Source organism: Lactuca virosa, chromosome 5, assembly GCF_052849685.1.
Source record: "Lactuca virosa cultivar CGN04683 chromosome 5, Lactuca_virosa_CGN04683_v6, whole genome shotgun sequence".
Classification (NCBI taxonomy): Eukaryota; Viridiplantae; Streptophyta; class Magnoliopsida; order Asterales; family Asteraceae; genus Lactuca; species Lactuca virosa.
The window spans coordinates 349,995,544-350,017,415 of NC_136430.1; the positions used below are offsets into that span (position 1 = coordinate 349,995,544).

At 34.4% G+C, this 21,872-nt stretch overlaps 3 protein-coding genes across 3 annotated transcripts; 1 reads left to right on the forward strand and 2 right to left on the reverse strand.

The window, feature by feature from the left end:
• The first annotated feature begins 1,694 nt into the window (after positions 1-1,694).
• Positions 1,695-4,224, forward strand: LOC145117660 (uncharacterized protein At2g24330-like). Its single transcript, XM_079053964.1, has 5 exons — positions 1,695-1,944; positions 2,065-2,312; positions 2,821-2,965; positions 3,046-3,567; positions 3,657-4,224. Exons 2-5 carry the CDS (start codon positions 2,070-2,072, stop codon positions 4,064-4,066), a joined length of 1,320 nt encoding a protein of 439 aa, XP_078910090.1. The 5' UTR covers positions 1,695-1,944; positions 2,065-2,069; the 3' UTR covers positions 4,067-4,224.
• A 301-nt stretch (positions 4,225-4,525) lies between these two features.
• LOC145117339 (Galactosyltransferase family protein) lies at positions 4,526-6,599 on the reverse strand. Its single transcript, XM_079053636.1, has 7 exons — positions 6,072-6,599; positions 5,762-5,914; positions 5,608-5,690; positions 5,340-5,439; positions 5,147-5,260; positions 4,913-5,055; positions 4,526-4,818 (listed from the first exon to the last, which is right to left on the reverse strand). The coding sequence occupies exons 1-7, from the start codon at positions 6,428-6,430 to the stop codon at positions 4,727-4,729; spliced, it is 1,044 nt and encodes a 347-aa protein (XP_078909762.1). The 5' UTR covers positions 6,431-6,599; the 3' UTR covers positions 4,526-4,726.
• An 8,013-nt stretch (positions 6,600-14,612) lies between these two features.
• LOC145116268 (increased DNA methylation 1-like) lies at positions 14,613-21,286 on the reverse strand. The gene is made up of 9 exons (XM_079052624.1): positions 21,061-21,286; positions 17,054-19,305; positions 16,815-16,935; positions 16,652-16,725; positions 16,329-16,573; positions 16,154-16,240; positions 15,961-16,060; positions 15,066-15,258; positions 14,613-14,991 (listed from the first exon to the last, which is right to left on the reverse strand). The coding sequence occupies exons 2-9, from the start codon at positions 19,166-19,168 to the stop codon at positions 14,948-14,950; spliced, it is 2,979 nt and encodes a 992-aa protein (XP_078908750.1). The 5' UTR covers positions 19,169-19,305; positions 21,061-21,286; the 3' UTR covers positions 14,613-14,947.
• Between the last annotated feature and the right edge of the window lie 586 nt (positions 21,287-21,872).

Here is a 21,872-nt window from a genome sequence, read left to right on the forward strand (position 1 = left end):
GGGAAGATTCAAGTGAAATAGCTTACCTCATTGCACACCATGAAATGCCTCCCTGGATTCTTTTGGTGTTGTTGATGTTAGAATATGTGCAGGGAACCCACAATCACAAGTTTTTGGATTGTTCCCTGTTGATTTCTTGCTTGATCGATTGAGGGACGATGAGAAGCTGTAGGAGGAAGCCATCGGGGTATTAGGGCACAATAAAGGAACCACATACGCCCCTCTTTTAATAACATTAGCCCTACATGCCACATAGGATCAAACTGACACGTATGATCGATAAATACTTTGCAACCGGTAAAAAGCAGTCGGAAGGGAAAATTTTACACAAATCAACAAGTTAAATGGCTATTAGAACACAAAATAAAGTTTAGTGACCAAATATAGTATGTTGCCCTCTCAAGTCATTATCCTTTTATTTTAGACAAAACTGCAAAATTGGTCCCTGTGGTATTCAAAAAACTTTGGATAGAGTCCAAAAAGTTTCTCACTTGCATAGAAGGTCAAAAATCAAGGTTTTTCTGTGTTTTTGGTCCAAAAAAACTTAAAATGACGGCTATACCCTTTTACTTTCTTTTTTATATATTTCTAATTTTTCAAATACTGTTTTAATTTAAAAATAAATAGAGAAGGAAATAATTCTCTCTCTCTCTTTCTCTCTCTCTCTCTCTCTCTCTCTCATTTCTACACCATCGACGACAAAAAGGGGAACCGACAACCCTCCTCCACCCCTCCTTCATATCGATCGGAAACAACCAAACACCCCTGAGGATCGTCGCTTCCCTCGGCTGCTACTTTAGTGTTTCTTTCCCCTTATCCCTCATGTTTTGCCAATGGAACAGAAGGAGAACAACCAAGGAGGCCACCGGAGCAGCCCCCTCGCTGTAACAGTCACCCAGCAGCAGTTCCCTTCTTTCTCCCTCGCTGTAACCTCTACCGAACCACCCTTGTCCTGCTTCTGTTCATCTTCTTTCTCCCTTCGATCCAGTCGGTTCCCTTTCCCCCTCGATTTGTGGTCGCCGACGACGAATGAAGATCCTAGGGGAGTTCGTCGGAGATCGACTCCTTCTCGCGATCTGTTTGACCAACAGATCACCACTTTGACTGCTTATATTCGTGTTCCTTCTTCCCTCTCCCGATCAGTGAAGACGAAGAGTTAACCCACAAAGGGTCGTCGGTCTTGACAGACCCCCTTGCCCCTCCTTGCGATTTCCCATCTGCACCTCAGCTCACGTCAATTTGCCTTTCGTTTGTCTGTTCTTTGTCCAATATGATGGAGACGATAATTATTCAAGGTCAAAGTGGGTTTGGCTTTTTGGGGAAGATGAAGTTATAAGAATACGTATTGTAAAAGTCTCAAAGAAATGGGGGGGGGGGGGGGGGGAGAGAGAGAGAGAGAGAGAGAGAGAGAGAGAATAATTTCCTTTTCTATTTATTTTTAAACTAAAATAGTATTTGAGAATTTTTAAAAAATATAAAAAAGAAAGTAAAGGGTATAACCGTCATTTTAAGTTTTTTCGGACCAAAAACACATAAAAACTTCGATTTTAGACCTTCTATGCAAGTGGAAAACTTTTTGGACCCTATCCAAAGTTTTTTAAATACCATAAGGACCAATTTTGCAGTTTTGTCTTTACTTTAATAGATTAGCTCTACTTTTAGAATTAATTACTATTAACTTTTTGAATGGACAAAGTACCTTTTCCACGTAAACACAGTGTGTGATCCATGTTTCCTTCTTCAGGCGCTGTAACGAATTCCTTAATGGAGTCGGTTCAATTCATCCCCCCATGGACTCTTTCATGCTTCTTACATTTCTTTGCTTGATTTTTGCTTTACAATCAAGTAATCGATCCAACACTGTTTCGTGATTATTTCTAAAACAATCAAAATTCGCCTTCCATTGCAGACGCTGATTTCGCATTCACTGTTGCGTGATATCAGGTACGCGATTTCACCTAGGGTTTTTGAATAGAACGTATTATCTCTTTGATTCTACAATCATGATTCGTATGTTTGTACGTGGAATAGACGATTAAATAAGTGAAAATAAAAACCGTGTAGGATAAATGGCGGAGAACGATGTAAAGGAAGTAGTTGAACAGAAGAATGATGATTCGCCGAGAAAGGAGAAGAGGAGTATCTTCTCTCGAATTTGGAATGGATTGGCTAGGTTACATGGTGATAATTTTGAGAAGAGATTGCAACATATATCTAAAGAAGAGGCTACTATTCTTGCTAGAATGAAGAAAAGATCTAAGAGATGGCGGAGAACTGCTAGGAATATAATTGCATTTTCTGTTCTTTTTGAGGTAAACTCAATACTCGTCATTATCTCTTTAATCTTCAATAATGTCTGATATTTTGCTTGATTAGACTACCAGACAGTTATCTCCCTTGCCGATTCAGTTACTCTATTTGCTATTTGATACAATGAATCACTTGCAGGGGTGACCTAAATGATTTAAATTTAAACATTTTTAGATATTGCATCTATACTGCTGTTTTCTATTTGATACAATGTATCAGTGCTGCTTATATACATATGCAGCAGACTATATATAAAACTCGAACCTATTGTTTCTCCACAAGTGATTGTTTCTGTATTTGGTTATTATCATGTTCTATTTTTCTCAATTAGACAAGTCGATTATAATTTGGTGTCCAAAGATATGGCTTGTGACATATAATTTGTGAAATTCAAACAATGACCTTCAACTAGCAAGTGGTATAATCATGATTCAAATATCCAGATTTGGTATAATCCATGTAAACAGGCATGTAGATGAAAACACTACCTATTGTTTGTTTTGATTTCAGATTGCTGCAATCGGATATGCCATAACAACAACAAGATCAGTAAACTTAGAGTGGAATACGAGAGCTGTGCGAGTTTTACCTATGTTTGTTTTGCCTGTTTTATCTTGGGCTTTGTATTGTGGACTTCAAAGCTTCAAAACTTTTCGTAAGTTCCCTTCACAAGTATAATATTCATTACCTTAATTCCCATATCAATGACTTGATTAAACTTTGATCTGTTTATAGGCGATCAAAGGGATGAAAGATCTTTAGAGAAGCTTCGGGCTGAAAGGCAGAAGAAAATCAATGAACTTAAAGACAGAACTAATTATTACAACACCCAACAACTGATTCAGAGATATGATTCAGATCCAGCAGCAAAGGCAGCTGCTGCATCAGTGCTTGCATCCAAATTGGGAGCTGAATCAGGGCTGCAGGTGAATCTAGATGACTCACATCTGAATGTTCACCTTGGCACAGGGAAGAGCAATGATTTTGAGGTTCTGCAGTCTAGTGGTTTGAGGAGAAGAAACACATTGGAAGGAAGATCTCCTGGAAGTGGAAGTAATTCAGAAAAAGAAGGTTTTCAATATGCAGGAAGTGAGGTTTCTGAGATTTCTTTACCTAGTGAGCTTGTTGTTGAGCATAGTCCTGTGGCTATAAGTCCACAAGATGGGGGTTGGATTGCTAGACTTGCTGCATTGCTTGTGGGTGAGGACCCCACACAATCTTATGCACTTATATGTGGTAATTGCCATATGCACAATGGTGAGTAAATTTATTTTTTTGTCATTTTGATATCTGTTTGGCTTTCATGTAAATAATACATTAACAACATAATAATGGCTTAATTACAGGTCTTGCAAGGAAGGAAGATTTTCTTGTGATTACTTACTATTGTCCACACTGCCATGCTTTGAACAAACCAAAGAATTTGGATGAAAATTCTTCATGTCTTAACAGCCCTAATATGAGATCTCCAATGGCACACCACCATTACCATGCATTGAATAAACCAACAAGATTAACTGAAAATAATTCTTCAGAAACCAACTCCTCTGAATCTGAAACCAGATCTTCTTCTAAAACAAACAACTCTCAGTCTCATGAAAAGTGTTCAGATGCCAAAACCCCTGATGTCAAATCTTCAACAAAACCAATGGCTAATGCTAAATCGATGAGTGAGAATGTATCTGCTAAGGGTAAGGTGGGATTACCCAGAGTGGAGAGTGAAAAAAAAGTTGTTGAGGATCTTGCTGATAGCTAACAAGCTCAATACGGTTTATATTGTTTTATTAACATGAAAGATTTACAATTCTTTGTGTAACTAAGTCATGACGAAAACTCTATAGTTTGATTAGTACAGATTTTTTTTCCTGAAAGAGCAAAAGAAGCAAGATCTTTGAAGCGGTCTGATTTTGATTAGTTTAGTCGTCAATTGGGTAAGGATTAAAACTGCATTCCATGTGCAAAAATATATAATTATGTCACACTTAGGTTTCTATAATCAGTATACAATAAGATTGCTATATATATATATATATATATATATATATATATATATATATATATATATATATATATATATATATATATATATATTCTATGAATGCCTTTGACTTTTCTATTTCCGCTTTTAAAACATGTTTGTTTATAATCAAATGTTGAAGGAAAACTAACATCACTGCCAATGTCAGTTGAACCTATAGTGTCGTACAACCAGAGCAAAAACAATCACTAATTACATAAATGATATACGAGTTGGACATACTCTCCTCATTGTCTTGTAAACGTTACATCACAAACTTTTCCGCTTCAAAACTAACATTGATTAGGTTTTGTATATAACAAAAGAATGAGATACAAACAGAAAAAACTTTATCTAAGGCTGTGCTATATTTTCCTCAAAAGAGTAAAAAACCTGATGCTAGTCTTCTTCTTCAGCTGGCAAAGTTGGGCTGTTTGCACAGCTTTCCTTTTGATGAAGTTCCAACATTTTCTTTTCAGGATTACAAAGCCCTACAACATCAAATATTCATGGCATAAGTCAAATCTAAGTTGGATTTGTCAACAAGTTAAAGAAGATTGTTTAGGAGAAAAAAAAAATACTAACCTGAACACTTGGGGAGATCCCACACAGCTATAGATGTTGGTGTACATTCGGTTTGACAAAGTTGACGATTGTCCTCATGGTTGACATTCATTGCAAGCATCCATGCACCGATAGTAACATCCTCATTGCTGAACATCCGGAAACTGAGAGATAGAATATTTTAATAAAACAGTAACACAGAGATATCTTATACTACAAATATCAATATTGTAAGTGAAAATGTGAATAAATTGCCTGTTGTTTCTAAGAGCAACCAAGCTTGCAACAACATCTGCAGAGAGAGCATAAATTGGACCATAAGCATGAAGAAAGTATTCTGACCCAAGCATATACCCTAGAGGTTCATACCTACAGATATCAATAATTCAGTTTCTTAGTCACTAACATCTAAAAATAGTTGAAAAGTGGGACGCTTTCAAAGACTAACCATTTGAGTTTTGGGTCAGTGAACACGGGACCTTTCTTCATGCATCCAAGATAAGTTTGTGAGTGAGGACGCTCTTTAGCCAACAGCAACGAGAGCCGATCTAGCAAAAACATAAATCATTTCAGACAAAAATGTCAAATACTATGTTTCTTTTGCATTCGTGTATATTCAATTTTCTCTATCGTTTTTCATTCTGCCATTATGTTTGGATTATGATAACAAGAAAGGAAAAAAAGAAAATCAGAGGCAGCTTCATGGAAAAACTCACCTGGTCTTAAATATATGTCGTCATCAGCTTTAACATAAAATTCAGAGTCATAGAGTGCAAAGGCAGCTTTGAAGAAGGCTAACCTGAAACAAATGTACATATTAGCATGAACTTCAGTACAATTTGTTTATTTACTGTGGCTAATAGCACTAACGTTTTGTATGGGAGCTTACTGTACTCCTCTGCAATATCCAACATCAAGAAGTCGTCGTATTCCGCCGCCTCTTTCCTCAGCTCCGCCATTTTTGACGCATCGCCGGTTTTGCCGATGATAAACCTGAAGGCTAAGCCGGTGGCCTCCTCCAAGCTGCATACAGACACAGTAAACTCAAGATCAGAAATTAATCTACAATTAACTTCTGATCCGATCTGATTGTGCGTTTACAGATTTATCGAGGATTCAATAATAAAAAAAAAACAAAGAATAAACGTATCGAATTGTGTTAGAAGTTAGAAGTAAGTACCGTTGAAGGCCTTGGTGATCGGAAGGCATCCAAGTCTTCCGCAACGACTGCCGTCGACCAACCGATCCAAAACCGGTCTGAATTCCGACGAATCCCATCACCTTATGCCGCTTCCGATCTCCGTCAGACACCAACCCTCCGGTGGAACCACCGCTTTTATCCCACACGACAGACACCGATAAAGGTTTGCTGTAGTTACATTTATCGCCTCCTCCGATTCGTCCTCTTGAAACAACGACGGCGAACGATAATAAACCGGCGATTCCGATGACGAAACAGAGTGTTAGTACGATCGATCTCCGAAGCAGGTTAGATTGAGGACGAGCTTGGAAGAACTTTCTAGATGAAGGCATCGGCATTGGCGCCGGGAATGGTAATGGCAATGGTTGATCTAGGGTTTATGATGTAGCAATCGAGATTTGTTGTAGTGATGAAGTTAAGTAATCACTTTCAGTTGATTTCTAGTTGCCAAAGTCTTGGACAAAACAAAATACTTCTTACCTGGAAAATGTGTTTGGTTAAATACGATCCAAGGCACATTTTAGAATTATATGAAGTGTTTTTTTTACCTTATTATATAAAGTGGACAATTTTCCATTTTTTTCTAAAAATAATTAAAAGTATTTTTTTCTACAAAGGTATGGTATTGGACTATTGGATTAACCCAAAACCATATTATAACCTTGTAAAATTTTCAAAAACCTTTTATTATTTGAGAAAAAAATAAAATTTATATTTATCATTAGAAAAAAATATTTTTTTTAGAAGTCACTACACACTACAAACACTTATTATCCAATATCTTTTTAATTTTTTTTTCATGTTTTGTCAGGTTTGATCTCTACATTAATTACTATTATGTGTTATATGTTAATGATATTTAGATATTAGATTTCTTTTATAGTTAATTAATTGATTTAATAAAAAAAATATAAATATACTTTATAAAATAAATATATTTTATAATACAATTATATAATTTATAAATAATTATTAAAATTGTCAAAATTAAAAGAGTAATTTTCTATGCACGATTATAATTATTAGTACACGGTTAAATAAGTGATTTGATCGTAGATAGTTAAGTTTTGTCCCTTTAGTTTATATATATATATATATATATATATATATATATATATATATATATATATATATATATATATATATATATATATATATAAAAGCCAAAAAATTATTGAGTTAGACATAGCGAATATTTTTCACCTTTCAAATAGTTTTTTTTAACTATTTAGTTATTATTTTGATGACGTAAGAATATGATATATATATATATATATATATATATATATATATATATATATATATATATATATCAAATGTTAAATAAATAAATACACCATCTTAAATACAATCTTCTAGGTGTTTAATAATCCTCTTCAATCTCATTTCTTTTATTTTATAATGTTTTAGTTTAATTTTGTTAGTTTAAGTTTTAATTACGTCGAAATTATAACATGTTATCAGAATGAATGCTCTAATCAATTCGAAATCACATCTATAATAATAATAATAATAATAATAATACGCATTTGTTATAAAACAACCATTTAAAACAAATAAAAAAATTATTCGTTATTAACGACTAATAATATTTATTTATTTATTGTCAAACAATTATTTATGTATTCTAACTTTTATTTATGCATTTACATTATGAAACTAATTTTATCTATGTATACCAACATTTAAATTATGCAACTAATTTTTATGAATACTAACGTTTGTTTATACATATCCATATTTATATTTTAGATATTCTTCGTAATTTTATTTAAACATTTACTTATTTATTTATGTTTCTAATTAGTAAAATTATACCAAGTAAAAAATTATGTACTAAATAAAAGTCTTATTAAATGATTTACAAAATACTTATATATATATATATATATATATATATATATATATATATATATATATATATATATATATATGCAACGATAAAAACAATGGCTATTTTTTCTATTATAAATAACATCACTATCATATTTCTTTCTACGACAAAAATGAGTAAATTGTTTCACTTTCCAAGGTTATCAAGATCAAAATGATTCATCTAGTTGTGATTCTCGCAACTATAATGACCATAACACTTAGCTTCCTATTTTTCATTCTCACGCCGGATGTATTTTATCCTAATCTATTTTATCATTTCTTAGTCTTATATGGGATGATTCTTCTCCCACTTTTGTTTTGTGCAATACATATTGAAATAAATGGATTTTAATTTTCATCTTGTTATTTTGTTTAAATTTATAGTTATAATATGTCCAACATTGCAAAGGTCGAGTTTGCAGCACTTGAAGTTAGTGGAAAAAACTATATGTCATGGATGATAGATGTAAAAATACATCTTGAGTCCATGGGAATCTCAAATGTTATATATGAATTTAATAATTGTTTGGCACAAGACAAGGCGAAAGCACAAGTTTTCCTTCGTAAGCATATTTATTAAATGTTGAGATTTGAAGATCTTGATATTACTGATCCAAGTATTCTCTGGAGTCTCTTAAAAGAAAGAATTGATCATCAAAAGGAGTTATGCTTCCAAATGCTAGAGATGAATGGAGAACACTGAGGTTTCAAGACTTCAAGAAAGTAAATGAATACAACTCAGCTTTGTTCAGAATATGTTCACAACTCAAGTATTGTGGACAAGAAGTTACTGATGAAGACATGTTGGAGAAAACTTACTCCATGTTTCATGCAACAAACATTACCTTGATGCAATAATATCGATTGAAAAAGTTCACAAAATATTCTAAACTGAATGCATGTCTACTTGTTGCAGAGCAAAATAATGATATCTTGATGAAAACCCATGAATCTCGTCCAATGGGGTCAGTAGCACTTCCTGAAGCAAATGCTACAAATACAGATGGTCATCGAAACAATACACGTGGACAAGGGCGTGGTCATGGTCGAGGACGAGGCCGTGGCTATTTTAATTGAAACCAAAGCCATAATCATAACCATAATTATGGTCGTGGACAAGGTAATAATCGTGGTCGTGATTAGAAAAGGAATAATTACTAATCTTCACAAAGAAACAATGTCCATACGCAAGACAAGGCCAAATTGACAAGGCATGATGTTGGGACATCACATGGTTCATGTTATAGATGTGGTAGCACAAGCCTTTACTCAATGACCTGTTGCACACTTGCACATCTTTGTCAACTTTATCAAGAGTCCATTAAGGGAAAAGGAAAATAAGCAAACCTCGTTGATAATGTTGAATGCACTCGATTAACTATTGCTGATTTTTGCAATGACATGGAAGACATAAACTGAAAATTTCTATTATTGTTCTAGTAAACCTGTTTTTCATTCCTTTGTTTTTCATGTAATGTATGTCCTACAATAAATGAACTTTTTTTATAATAATTATTATTATGCTTATTGGCTTATTATTTCTTTCATATGTGAAGTTTAATATGAGTCCAACTGGAGCACAACACCAAGAAAAGGTTGGAGATATTTGTATAGCAGATAGTGGTAGTACACATACTATTTTGAAATCAAAGAAATGTTTTTCAAAATTAGTTCCAACAAAAACAATCATACATACAATATCAGGTCCTGCAGACTTGATAGAAGGAACTGGGAAAGCCCATTTTATATTACCAAATGGTACAAGCTTTTGTGTAGAAAATGTCTTATTTTCTCCAAAGTCTAATAGAAACTTACTAAGTTTCAATGATATATATTTCAAAGGATATGACACAAAAACTGTGACCATTGAAAGTAAGAAATATATGTATATTATAGATAAAACCCATGTGCTTGAAAAACTACCAACACTTGATTTTGGTCTGCATTATACATATATACATATGATTGAATAAAATATGGTAGTCCAAGAAAAACATTGTGATCCTAGGACATTCAGTTTATGGCATGATAGGTTGGGCCACCCAATATTAACAACGATACAAAGGATAACTGAGAATACGCATGGGCACCCATTGAAGGACCAAAAGTTCCCTCAATCCAATAGCATAAGACCATGTACATCATGTTCCCTCGAAAAGTTAATTATAAAACATTCTCCAATGAAAGTTGAAAGGGTGTCACCTAGATTTCAAGGGTGTCACCTAGATTTCTAGAAATAATTCAAGGTGATATATGTGGACCAATTCATCCACCATCTGGGCCATTTAGATATTGTATGGTCCTAATAAATGCATCCAACGAATGGTCTCGTGTTTGCCTATTATCAACTTGTAATATGGCATTTGCAAAGTTTCTTACTCAAATCATTAAATTAAGAGCACATTTCCCTTATTATACTATCAAAAGGGTGAGACTTGATAATGCTTGTGAATTTACTTCACAAGCATTTAATGACTATTGTATGTCTGTAGGAATTGTTGTTGAACATCCAGTTGTTCATGTACACACACAAAATGGTTTAGCTGAATCACTGATTAAACGTCTCCGGCTAATAGCTAAACTATTGATAATGAGGACCAAACTTCATGTTTCTGTTTGGGGTCATGCAATCTTACATGTTGGATCACTGATACGCATGAGACCAAGTTCATATTATGTATATTCTCCCTTACAACTTGCTTTTGGTCAAGAGCCAAATATATCTCATTTGAGAATTTTTGGGTGTGCAGTATATGTTCCCATTACACCACCACAATGGACAAAAATGGGTCTTCAAAGAAGATTGGGAATATATGTTGGTTATGAGTCGATCTCTATTATAAGATATCTTGAACCTTTAAGAGGTGATGTTTTCACAGCACGCCTAGTTGATTGCCAATTTAATGAGGCAAATTTCCCATCATTAGGAGGAGAAAAGAAGATTATATAAAAGGTTGTTTCATAGCATGAGCCTTCTTTATCATATCTTGACCCTCGCACAAAGCAATGTGAAATGGAAGTTCAAAAGATAATGCATTTCCAAGAAATGGCAAATCAATTGCCTAATGTATTTACTAACACGAATGCCTCCAGATGTGTTGAAGACTTTTATGATCCGTAAAGACTGTGCATTTTGTACCATATAGGTAATGCCTCCAGATCTTCAAGGCAAAAACCACTGCTCCGAGTTCAAGATCGTGCGTAGTATAATTGACTTCGTGGTTCTTAAGTTGTCTCGAGGCATAGGATATAACCTTTCCTCGCTGCATCAGAACGCAACCTAGCCCTTGCTTAGACGCATCGCAATAGACTACAAAATCTTTCGTCCCTTCTGGGAGGGACAAGATAGGTGCGGTGCAAAGGGCTTTTAGTGTCTGGAAAGCAGTTTCTTGTTTCTCCACCCATTTGAATATCACACCTTTTTGGGTCAAGGTGGTGAGTGGCTTCGCGATCTTTGAAAAGTTCTGAATGAATCTTCTGTAGTAGTCAGCGAGACCTAGAAACTGACGAATTTTTGTTGGGGTTCGTGGGGTCGCCTAACTTTCGATAGCCTTGATCTTGGAGGGGTCAACATGTATCCCATCCTTGCTGACTACATGACCTAGGAACTCCACCTTTCGAATCCAGAATTCACATTATGAGAACTTCGCATACAATTTCTCTGCCCTTAAGGTTTCCAAAACTTGTCGCAAGTGTTGGTTGTGTTCTTCCTTACTCTGGAAATAAACTATATATCGTCAATGAAGACTATAACGAACTTGTCTAAGTAAGGTCGGCACACTCGATCATCAGGTCCATGAATACTGCGAGCACATTCGTTAGATCAAAGGGCATTACTACGAATTTGTAGTGACCGTAGCGAGTTCTGAAAGCAGTCTTTGGAATGTCGGCCTCCTGGACTCGTAACTGATGGTATCCTGATCTCAGGTCAATCTTGGAGAAGAAACTAGCTCCTTGTAGTTGATCAAAGAGGTGATCTATCCGTGGTAAAGGGTATCGGTTTTTAATGGTAAGTTTGTTTAATTCTCGGTAGTCTATGCACATACGAAACGATCCATCCTTCTTTTTCACGAACAAGATCGGTGCTCCCCAGGGTGAGAAGCTTGGTCTAAAGAAGCCTTTAATGAGAAGTTCGTTCAACTGGCTGGATAGTTCCTGCATTTCTGAAGGTGCAAGACGGTACGAGGTAGCTACAGGGGTAGCTCCGGGAATCAAGTCGATTCGGAATTCGACTTGGTGTTCAGGAGGAACTCCTGAGATATCTTCAGGGAACACATCAGGGAAATCACAGACTTCAGGAATATCCTTGATGCTTTTTTACTTCTTGTGTCATATCAACAACATGAGCTAAGAAGGCACAATAATCTTTGCGAAGATACTTCTGAGCCTTGACGCAAGAAATGATTTGGAGATTTGCACCGGATTTGTCGCCATAAATAACGAGAGATTTGTTACTTGGCAGATTAAGACTGATGGCTTTTTCGTAACATAGAATATCAGCACGGTGAAGACTTAACCAATCCATATTGATTTTTGTTAACTAATGTTGACTTTTTATAAAGTGGAAAATAACGGAATGTTACAGAGAGAGACAGTGGAAAGAGTACCATTTGATACCAGAAGAGAAATCCATCATGGAAGAAACATTGTTCCTCCTTCAAGACACGTGTGGGTTGGGAATCTATCTCATACCTTAACTGGACGTGCATTGAGCAATCACTTTAGACAATTTGGGGAGCTTGAGAGTGTAGCTTTTTCACCTGGTTGTTGCTACGCCTTCATCAATTTCATTGAAGTCGGTGCAACTTTTGCAACATTTGGAGCACTTCAAGGTTTCATTCTTGCGGGCAATGCACTTAGAATTGAGTTTGCAAAGGCGGTTAGTTTTGTCCACCCATGTCTGCTTAATTATCTCTTTATATGTACACTCTTACACCGGAGCAATATATGCTTAAGTTTTAAGTTAGCTTCTTATTTTGGGAAATTGAAACGGATCCTAACTCATACCCATTCAAACAATTTTGTGATGACTACTTGTGACATTCTATTGAAAACCATTTTTAGTTCTGGTTTTAGCTCATAGTTTGATATTTCCCATCTTATCCATTTCAACATGCCATCAAAAAAAGAAGGGCTAGCCACTAACACCATTTTATCACCCATGAATGAAATTTCCATGCATGGAAAATGGTTGTAGAGACTTAACTAGTTAGCCTAGACGTATTTCCACTATGTCTGTTTCAGAAAGAATTGCAACTGAGAGAGGCGAAAATTTTGGTGGAACTGTAAGCACTTCTTTACCCTAACAATCTTTGATTTCTATTGACTTTCTCATAGCTTTATTAAATCTTTTCTTTCTTCTTAAAGTTTGGATATGAAGTTCGGTTAAAGAGTATTAAAGAAAGAGACACCCGCCTTCTGTTTTGCATTACCGAAATCTTGTTGAGAATATTATTTGTTGGTAGAAACTTGAAAGATGTTACTCATGTTATTGTTGATGAGATTCATGAACGATATCAGTTGGTCTCAAGTATGTTTTATTTTCATATTTCTGTCCCCTTTGTACAACTTGGTTTTCTTACTTACTACAATATCAGGTATGTAGTGATTCACATGTAAATCACAAGTAAATCACATATGAATTATGTCTATATACACACATCATTTTGTACGAGTGTTCTTCGCTAATCATTTTTTTTTAATTTCTTGTGAATTTCACATGTGAATATCACATTATATAATCACATATGAATCTTACATTTATATAATCACATGTAAATCTTACATGATATATACATATGTATTTTTGCTAGTGTTCTTACATTGATCTTTTTTTTTTGTAGATTTGGAAGAATTTGTGGAAAATATTGAAGGATTGAATGTGATAATTTGAAGAAAATATGGAAATCTCAACATGAAGACATGAAAACGTTTTGAAATTTTGTAGCATTTTTGTTTTTTATATTTTATTTTGTATCAAATAAAATACTTATACTATTGTGTTTTTTAGATTAGTAAATAAAAATGGTTTTTTTTATGATTTTCACGAATGTTATTATATAAAAAATTATCATATATGCATTTGAAATAATAAGCATATATGTTCTTAAAACGTTGATTTTGTTGGTTTAAAAAATTATAATTTTTTTTAATATTCCAGTTTTTTTTTTTTAAATTTACTAATTTTTAAAAATTTACTGGTTTTTAAAAATTTACTATTTAAAAAAAATTGTAGTTTTTTTAAAAAAATATTTTTTTCAATTTTTTTTAAATTCATGTTTTTTAAAAAATAAGAAATCTGCATTTTTTGAGAAAATCGAAAACTATTATTTTTTCTAAAAAAAATCCGAGAATTTGATTTATTATGTTATGTTTAGACTTTTTTATTAATATTTTTAATAACAAAAAAAAAACATTAAAAAAGATTGGTAAGATGACAATTATGCCCTTGGTAAGTTAATTTTGATCTAATACTCCACCTTTGGTTCTCGGGTTCTCAAAAAAACTATAAGTTTTCAATGGATCTAAGACATAAACAATTAAATCCAACTACTTCACAAGAAGTCTACAACAAAACGATTAAAAGTTAAAACCAACAACAATCATGTGATGTCCCAAGTACTCTAAAATAAAATAAAATAAAAATAAATAAAAAGTTAGTTGGATATATAGGGCAAGTAAATAAAGCAAGGTATGTACATGTACACGTTAACATGTACATCTATCTCATGTCGTTTTTTCCATTGCATCTACCTGTAAATCTAAACACCCATAACCCACCCAACCCCATTGTACAACATACTTTTACTACACATTTTCATTTCCTAATATAACAAAAGAAAAAAAAATCCCTACATAACATCGATGCAAGTACAACTTCCATTTTTGCATCACATAATATATAATAATTGCCAATCAATCGATCCTTAAACTGCAAAACTTTATGGAAACAGTCTCTCTACCCTTGGACACTGACGACCTTACTGGATTTGGATATTGTCAACTTCTGTGTGTTTGTCTGTACCTATTCAGAAGAGAAAATAAAATTAGGTTGGGGTTTAGAAAGTGGGATTTATGAAGAAAAGGAAACTAACGTACTTTGGATAGTATGTTGATAGTACATGGGCTTTTTAAGCCATATGGTTCCTGGGAATACCATGAGGTTGGTTTTTGTGAGGCTCTTTTTTTCATGGGATTCCAAGGCTGTGAATCCAAATCCATCCCTCCACGTGTCAACCAAACTCGGGATCGCAGATACCACCAGCTTCTCAACCTTGAATGACTTTAGCATCTGAAAATCATAATTTTCGTTTTACAACAGTTTATGTAAAACGAATTACAAATTTGGTCCCTGTGAGTGTGGTTAGTCCAAGTTACTAATTTTCTACCTGTTGTTTCGTTTTGTTGCTGTTTTGGTCCTGGTTTGTTTGTTTAAATCCAACTATAAACTATTCAGCCATCGTTTTTTTTTTTTTAAAAGTGACTATTTTGTTGTAGGACCAGACCTGAAAAACAGTATACTAAATGGACCAAACTTGTAATCCACTTGTAATTTTATAATTAAATTATTTTCTAGATTATAACGTATTTTATGCTTGTGTGTAAATGTTCATTTAGTTAAAAGAAAATAAAACAGCCATTTCGTAAACCGGTCATAAATAATAACGTATTATTTTATTCTGAAGTATATACGTTTAAAAGAAATTAGAAAATGTTTTTGTCAACCAATCATAAATAATGGCGTATTTTATTTTCTAAATTATAAAATATCTTGTTCTAAAGTACAAATACTTTATTTGGTAAAAAAAAAAAAGTAAACGTTAATAGTCAATCAATGGACCAAGGGCAAAATGGTCATGTTAATAAGACCTACATCCTGAGTAGTTAGATTTAACAACCCATGGACCAAAACGAAATTTGTAATTAACTCTAGAATTTAGCAAGATTTAATGTAAAAACTTTTATGTCGAATAAATTAATATGAAAAGATTACCTCTTCAATAGCATTCATGAGACGCCTACACATTCCCTGACGCCGATATTTGCTGCATGTTGCAATTAAAGGCATCTCCGCAACATTTACCCCATGAATCCTGAACACAAATTTCAAACATAGGGTTAAAAAGGTCAAAGGGCAAAATGGCCATTTACTATTCAATGCTAGAAAATATCACCAATTTGTATACCTTAATGATGCTACACAAAGTATTACGTCATTTTTCTCCAAGATCACTGTATAGAACCCCTCATAGTTCAGACGTGCAAATTCTGATCTGAAAAAAAAAAATCAAACGAAATAATTATCTCCAAAAGGTTGTGTTAACTAGTGAAAAAAATTCATGAAATGGAAATAGTGTTCACCCCCAATTGTATAAAACATGTGGGATCATATCAATGCCTGTTCTTGGATCCACCATGGGAAGAAAACACTCCTCCATGATTGTAAGTGCAACTGCCAGTTTCAAATTGCATTCAGCTTTCAAAGCAACCAAACGTTGAGCAGAATGAATCTTTTGGTCGCCATGTATGCATTTCAGAAGGGTCCACGAGAAACCATCGGAAATGGAATTCATAATTCCAATCCGGGAATAAAGCCCGGAATAAACCTATAAAAAAAATCAAGATCAAAAGTTATTAATAATGTCAAATAAATTCACAGATTCCAATTCGATTTCGATTCTTACCTCCTTGCAGCTTTCCCCACAGAACCATGTCAAGTCTCTTTCTATTCCGGTTTCTCCATGACATTCCTCATGGTCTGTAAATAAAATGTTGATTTTTTAACCAATTTGTTTTAATTTTAGACATTGACAAGAAAGAATAAATGATTTTATATTAAAATTTTACATTTATGTTCGCATTGCAAACATTTCAGGCCACCCAAACTTGAAGGCTCGTTATCATTGACCACATTCCCACAAATCCAACAAGAGCACTTTGAACAATACCAATTGCCTTCAGGTAGCTCCTGGAAAAAAGCAAGACACATAAAATGGGATACAAATAGCCAAATAAATTAAAAAATAAAGACAAAAGGATTATGAAAGTAAAAATATAAATGAAGGGAAAGCAAGACACACACACACCTGTACACATAAGCATGTTAGATGAAAAGTTGAGGGGCAATTATCACAGCAAATCAACTCACCACCATCACCACACAGCCCACAACTGTCATCATTTTCATCAATTTCCTCCACCTCAACAGTCCGCGTGGCACCTCTCCTAACCTTATACTCAGCTGACCAAGCTTCCAGCTGGCACAAAGTGAACGACTTCCCAGACTCCATAAAAAGATTCAAACACGGGCTTTTTAGGTCAAACCCTGCATGAACCTTGAACTCAGAAACCGAAAGCAACTTCTCACAGCATTTACACAGAATCCCATTTTTGGTAACAAAACCATCTTTCACAACTAAATCATCTACTGGATTCCTGTATTGAATCACTTCATTTACATGAATAACCCCAAAATCTATCAACCAGGACAAAACCGTCCTTACACCAAGACCAGACCACCTCCCTTCCATGTGATTTTGACCAAACTTTGTTACACTTCTTGGACGCAATACGCATCTTCCTTTTGTACCCTTGTATTTCCTCTGACCTTTTGGGGGACATGACTTTTTCTTTATAATACCTCCGTTTTTTAAAATAGCTGAAAGTAAAAGGTCGTCATCGTTAAGATGACAATTCCAATTCACTTTTTTCTCTTTTTCATGTCCAGAATGGTGAATGGATTTCTTAAACCTTGATTTTTTACAGCTTTCATAACTTTCTGTATTGGTTTCAGTCATCTCGGATATCTTTTTTGATTTCTTGTTTTCTCTCAGTGCAAAAGAAGAACCACAGATAAATTCGGTGTCCATGTCATCATCATCATTAAGGTTGTTTGTTTGACACGAAATGATATCTGAAGAAAATGGAAACAACAAGCTGACATTATCTTTCTCATGTTTTTCTGTAATCTTTGAAGGAAAAACAGTATCATCGATCGAATAAAAATCCACCACACTTCTTGTTGTTTTGACCTGTTGACCTTCTTTCAACCTGCGAAGGGTTTTGTCAATAAACACAGCTTTTGCAAAAGGATCAAGTAAATACCACCAATGAGCTAAAGCAGTTGAAGGTTCCAAATTTCTGAGTTGTTCTTCTATTTCCACTAAAGTATTGGTCAAATCGGTGTGGAAGTCGGTCAAACTGGTCCACTGTATGCCATCACTCTCACCAACAGCATAATTTGCATCTTCAATTAGTTTCTTACCACAATAATTCCACGCCCTGTGAAATTCCCGAATCGGCCTTCCTTCAGGAGATTTAAAAACATATTCTCCATGCCCTTTACAATGAGTCACCCTATGACGCCTCCCTATAATCCATTTTGCTGACCTAAGCAAACGATGAATGTGGTAACGCAAAAGTGGTCTAGGATCTGAGGTGGAATCTTTTGGGGGTATTAAAAGCTCATCTTCATCGATTTCCACAAATGAAGAATCTTTCCATTTTCGTTTAGTATGTCGAATCGGTTCAGGTTTGGTTACTAGAAGTTTGCTGACATGGCTCTCTTGAGAAACAGGTGATGCAATAGCAGCAGTTACAGTTGCATTTACATTTACATCTACATCTACATCTACATCTACATCTACATCTACATCTACATCTACATCTACATCTACAGCATGTCCTTTTTGGTCATTTGTTGTGTCCCCAATGTCTCCAAGAGCTCCCTTTAGTAGATAGCAACTTGACTTAAAACCTTGACCAGATGATTCAACTAAACGACATGTTACGATTGTAGATGATTGAAATAAACAAGAGTCAACTTCTTTGTTGACTACTTTTTCTAAATAAGGTTGCTCTTCGAGTAACACTTTTTTTCTTTTAGCTTCAACATTAGGGTCGTTGTTTGATAATATAGTGAACTCATCCTCTTTTGTGTTTTGAAAATCTATTTGAGTTGTCATGACTGAATTGTCACTGTTGGAACCGAATGATACGTCTTTAGGCTTCTTGTTTTCATTTTCAAAAGTGATTGCTCCTGTTACAACACACTTTTTGCTACTTTTACCACTTTTGTCCCCGAAAAATACTTCTCTGAAAATAGAATCTTCGTCTTTTGAGCCCTCGAATTCATCATCATGTAAATCTTCGATACCTCGGCTGAATAATGTTTTTAGGGATTTGTTGCAGTTTCCCTTCATTTTAAGAGTCCCACTTGAATACTCAATCTAGTTTTTAATAGAAATGAAAAGCTTTATGTGTGCGCATCAAAAAGGAAACAAGGTCATAGCTGAATTTGGAATGATCATTTAGCCAGGAATATCACACCCTCTGCATTCTGTAATAATACAACACCAAAAAAATAAATGATATATCTTAGAACAATATTAAGATTTAGTAGTTATCATTTAATACTTCATGCATAAACCACTTAAAACAAGATTCTTTGAAGTGAAGTGTTACGTATGCTCCAAGCAATCTAAAGTAGAAAAAAGTTGACATTTTTAGTTGGGTTTGAATTTAAAATTGGCAAAAGAATTTCAGAACTCACAAGCGCTTATCAACTTGATTAAAGGAAAAACAACCATCAAACCCATGCACGCCCTTAAGGTATTAATTCAATGTAAGATCCCCTCAATTTTGTAAGAAGAAAATATATCTATATATACAAATTCACTTTTCTAGATATAATGAATATACTAAAACCTTTGTAGGAACTACTCATTTCATACATAGGTGGTATGACATCTGCTTATGTGGGTCACACTAAATTACTAATTTTTAACAATCTGTGCATGATTGAAGTGATTCATGCATCATACACATTTAAGTAATTTAGTGTGACACGTGAACATATCTCTAGTACCTGTACTTGCTTGATGCAGGAAGATGAGGTGGCCACTTTAAGGATAATGATTGTAACAAGAACATTACTTGGCTAATGGAAAAATGCATATGGGCATATGGTGATACTTACTGTAACATTCATTTTGCAACAATGACCATAGGTATACAAGAGTACAAGACCAAAAGCTATTGTAAAAAGTTGTGACTTGTGATACTTGATATGAAGCTAAAATATTTGTTTGATAGATAACAATAACTTCAGAATGTATCAAAAATCTTTAACATGCTACCATGTGAAAACTAAATACAGTTGTAAAGTAAACAGTCAACAATTTAAACTGGTTTCCAGTATGAAAAAGGAAAACCGTGTTTCCTAATACCAAAGATTATATCATATCTCCAAAGAACATATAATATCTCCAAAGATATACCATACAGATTTTATACCAATCACATAAACACAAAGATATCATGGTTCATACAAAAGCAAGATATACCATACAGATTTTATACCAATCAATTTTATATGTGCTTCTCTTATTTGCCTAGCCAATGTGTGTCATATCCTAACTGATAATTCCACTTTGCAAACTTTTGATGGGTATAAAGAGTCTGTCATCCAGCTACATTGTTATACAACCAGGAAATTACAAGGCAAGACAAGCTCAATTGTTACACAACTAATGACTATAAGTTTGTGCGATATCAAACTGATAGAGGATTGAGTTGCGATCATATATAACACATTCATGCATTAAGTATACAAGAAACGAGCAAAACACCAGACACACAACTGAGAGATTTACCAGCAAAGGTAAGTAGTAAACCTTCAATAAAGATATACCATATACAACTCTAAAACCTAGATGAATTTTTTCTTCTGTCACAAATTTAGAATTTATAAGTCAATTTAGGGGGAGAAACAAATGAATTCATAAATAGATCGGTAGCCAATCGATTTGTGCCGAGAGAGGAGCTAGACTTCTAGAAATAGAAGTCGATTGATGAATTCATTGTAAAAGGAAAATCAAACAAAGCCGCTGAGAACATCTACGCCTCGATTCTATCAAATAAACAAAATTTCCAGAATTCGGGAGATAAACAACAGAAAATCACAAATATTTCCAGCATTCCTCAGAGACACACAAATCGATCACAAAACCTATAAAATAAACAGCGGGGATCAAAACAGCCATGAATCGGAAACGTACAGTAAAACTGAGCTAAAATTGAAGAAAAATCGAACCTGTGGAGCGCAATTCAGCATCAAATCAGAATCTAGGGTTTGCAGATTTCCGAGAATCTTCGAGAGATAGAGCAAAGGCAACAAAAATGAGGAAAATTCACCAACTTTAACCGTTACGTTGATCTGAGAACCCTATCACACTTCTCACGAGTGTTGAAAATGGAGGAAGCAAAGAAGAAATGGCGGAAGGATTGGGCTTTGGGTAGCCCGAACAGCAGTGGTGCTCCGTGGCATAACAGATGGCAATCATGCGTCACCTTTGTCTTTGCTTACGCAAATATTTACATTTTTTTTTTCAAATTTTCAACAGGATTCCATTAATACTTTAAATGTGCAAAGATGATTTGGCCGCTTTGTCTTTAATCATGTTATTACAACTAATATTTTATACTAATTACTTAATTAGTAAAGATCATTTAGTATACAATTAATTCCAAAACAGTTCCATGTTTTTAGCCGACTCCATACCAACCATCTTGCCCCTGGTTTTGTTGTTTATGTTTACCCTTACAACGTTTCGCCGACTCACCGCCTCTCCTGCTTTCTGTATTCTTTTTTCTCATAGCTCCTCTAGTGTGTTTTACTTCTCTCGCTCGATTTCTCATCTCTCACTCCTTTCTCCGTTCAGTGTCGCCCCTTTCTCCACAACCTTCTTCATCGCTACAAATGGTCGCTTCATCCCCTACTTTGCTCTGACAGTTACGGTTGTCAACGACACCACTCATCGAACCCTAAATTGCCTATTTAGCTATCGATTTAGGGCTGGACTTGAGGCCCCTAATTTTGGATTTTGAGGTCTGTTTTCCTTTTTT

What these genes read in the sequence shown, in the direction of transcription:
- LOC145117660 (XM_079053964.1), top strand. Translation starts at nt 2,070, where the DNA reads ATGGCGGAGAACGATGTAAAGGAAGTAGTTGAACAGAAGAATGATGAT. An exon ending in CATTTTCTGTTCTTTTTGAG is followed by an intron (nt 2,313 to 2,820) that starts GTAAACTCAATA and finishes TTTTGATTTCAG; the next exon opens with ATTGCTGCAATCGGATATGC. An exon ending in TCAAAGCTTCAAAACTTTTC is followed by an intron (nt 2,966 to 3,045) that starts GTAAGTTCCCTT and finishes ATCTGTTTATAG; the next exon opens with GCGATCAAAGGGATGAAAGA.
- LOC145117339 (XM_079053636.1), bottom strand. Translation starts at nt 6,430, where the DNA reads ATGCCGATGCCTTCATCTAGAAAGTTCTTCCAAGCTCGTCCTCAATCT. An exon ending in AGTAAGCTCCCATACAAAAC is followed by an intron (nt 5,691 to 5,761) that starts GTTAGTGCTATT and finishes CATTTGTTTCAG; the next exon opens with GTTAGCCTTCTTCAAAGCTG. An exon ending in CGACATATATTTAAGACCAG is followed by an intron (nt 5,440 to 5,607) that starts GTGAGTTTTTCC and finishes TGTTTTTGCTAG; the next exon opens with ATCGGCTCTCGTTGCTGTTG.
- LOC145116268 (XM_079052624.1), bottom strand. Translation starts at nt 19,168, where the DNA reads ATGAAGGGAAACTGCAACAAATCCCTAAAAACATTATTCAGCCGAGGT. An exon ending in TAACATGCTTATGTGTACAG is followed by an intron (nt 16,936 to 17,053) that starts GTGTGTGTGTGT and finishes GCTTTTTTCCAG; the next exon opens with GAGCTACCTGAAGGCAATTG. An exon ending in TCATGAATGCTATTGAAGAG is followed by an intron (nt 15,259 to 15,960) that starts GTAATCTTTTCA and finishes TATGATTTTCAG; the next exon opens with ATGCTAAAGTCATTCAAGGT.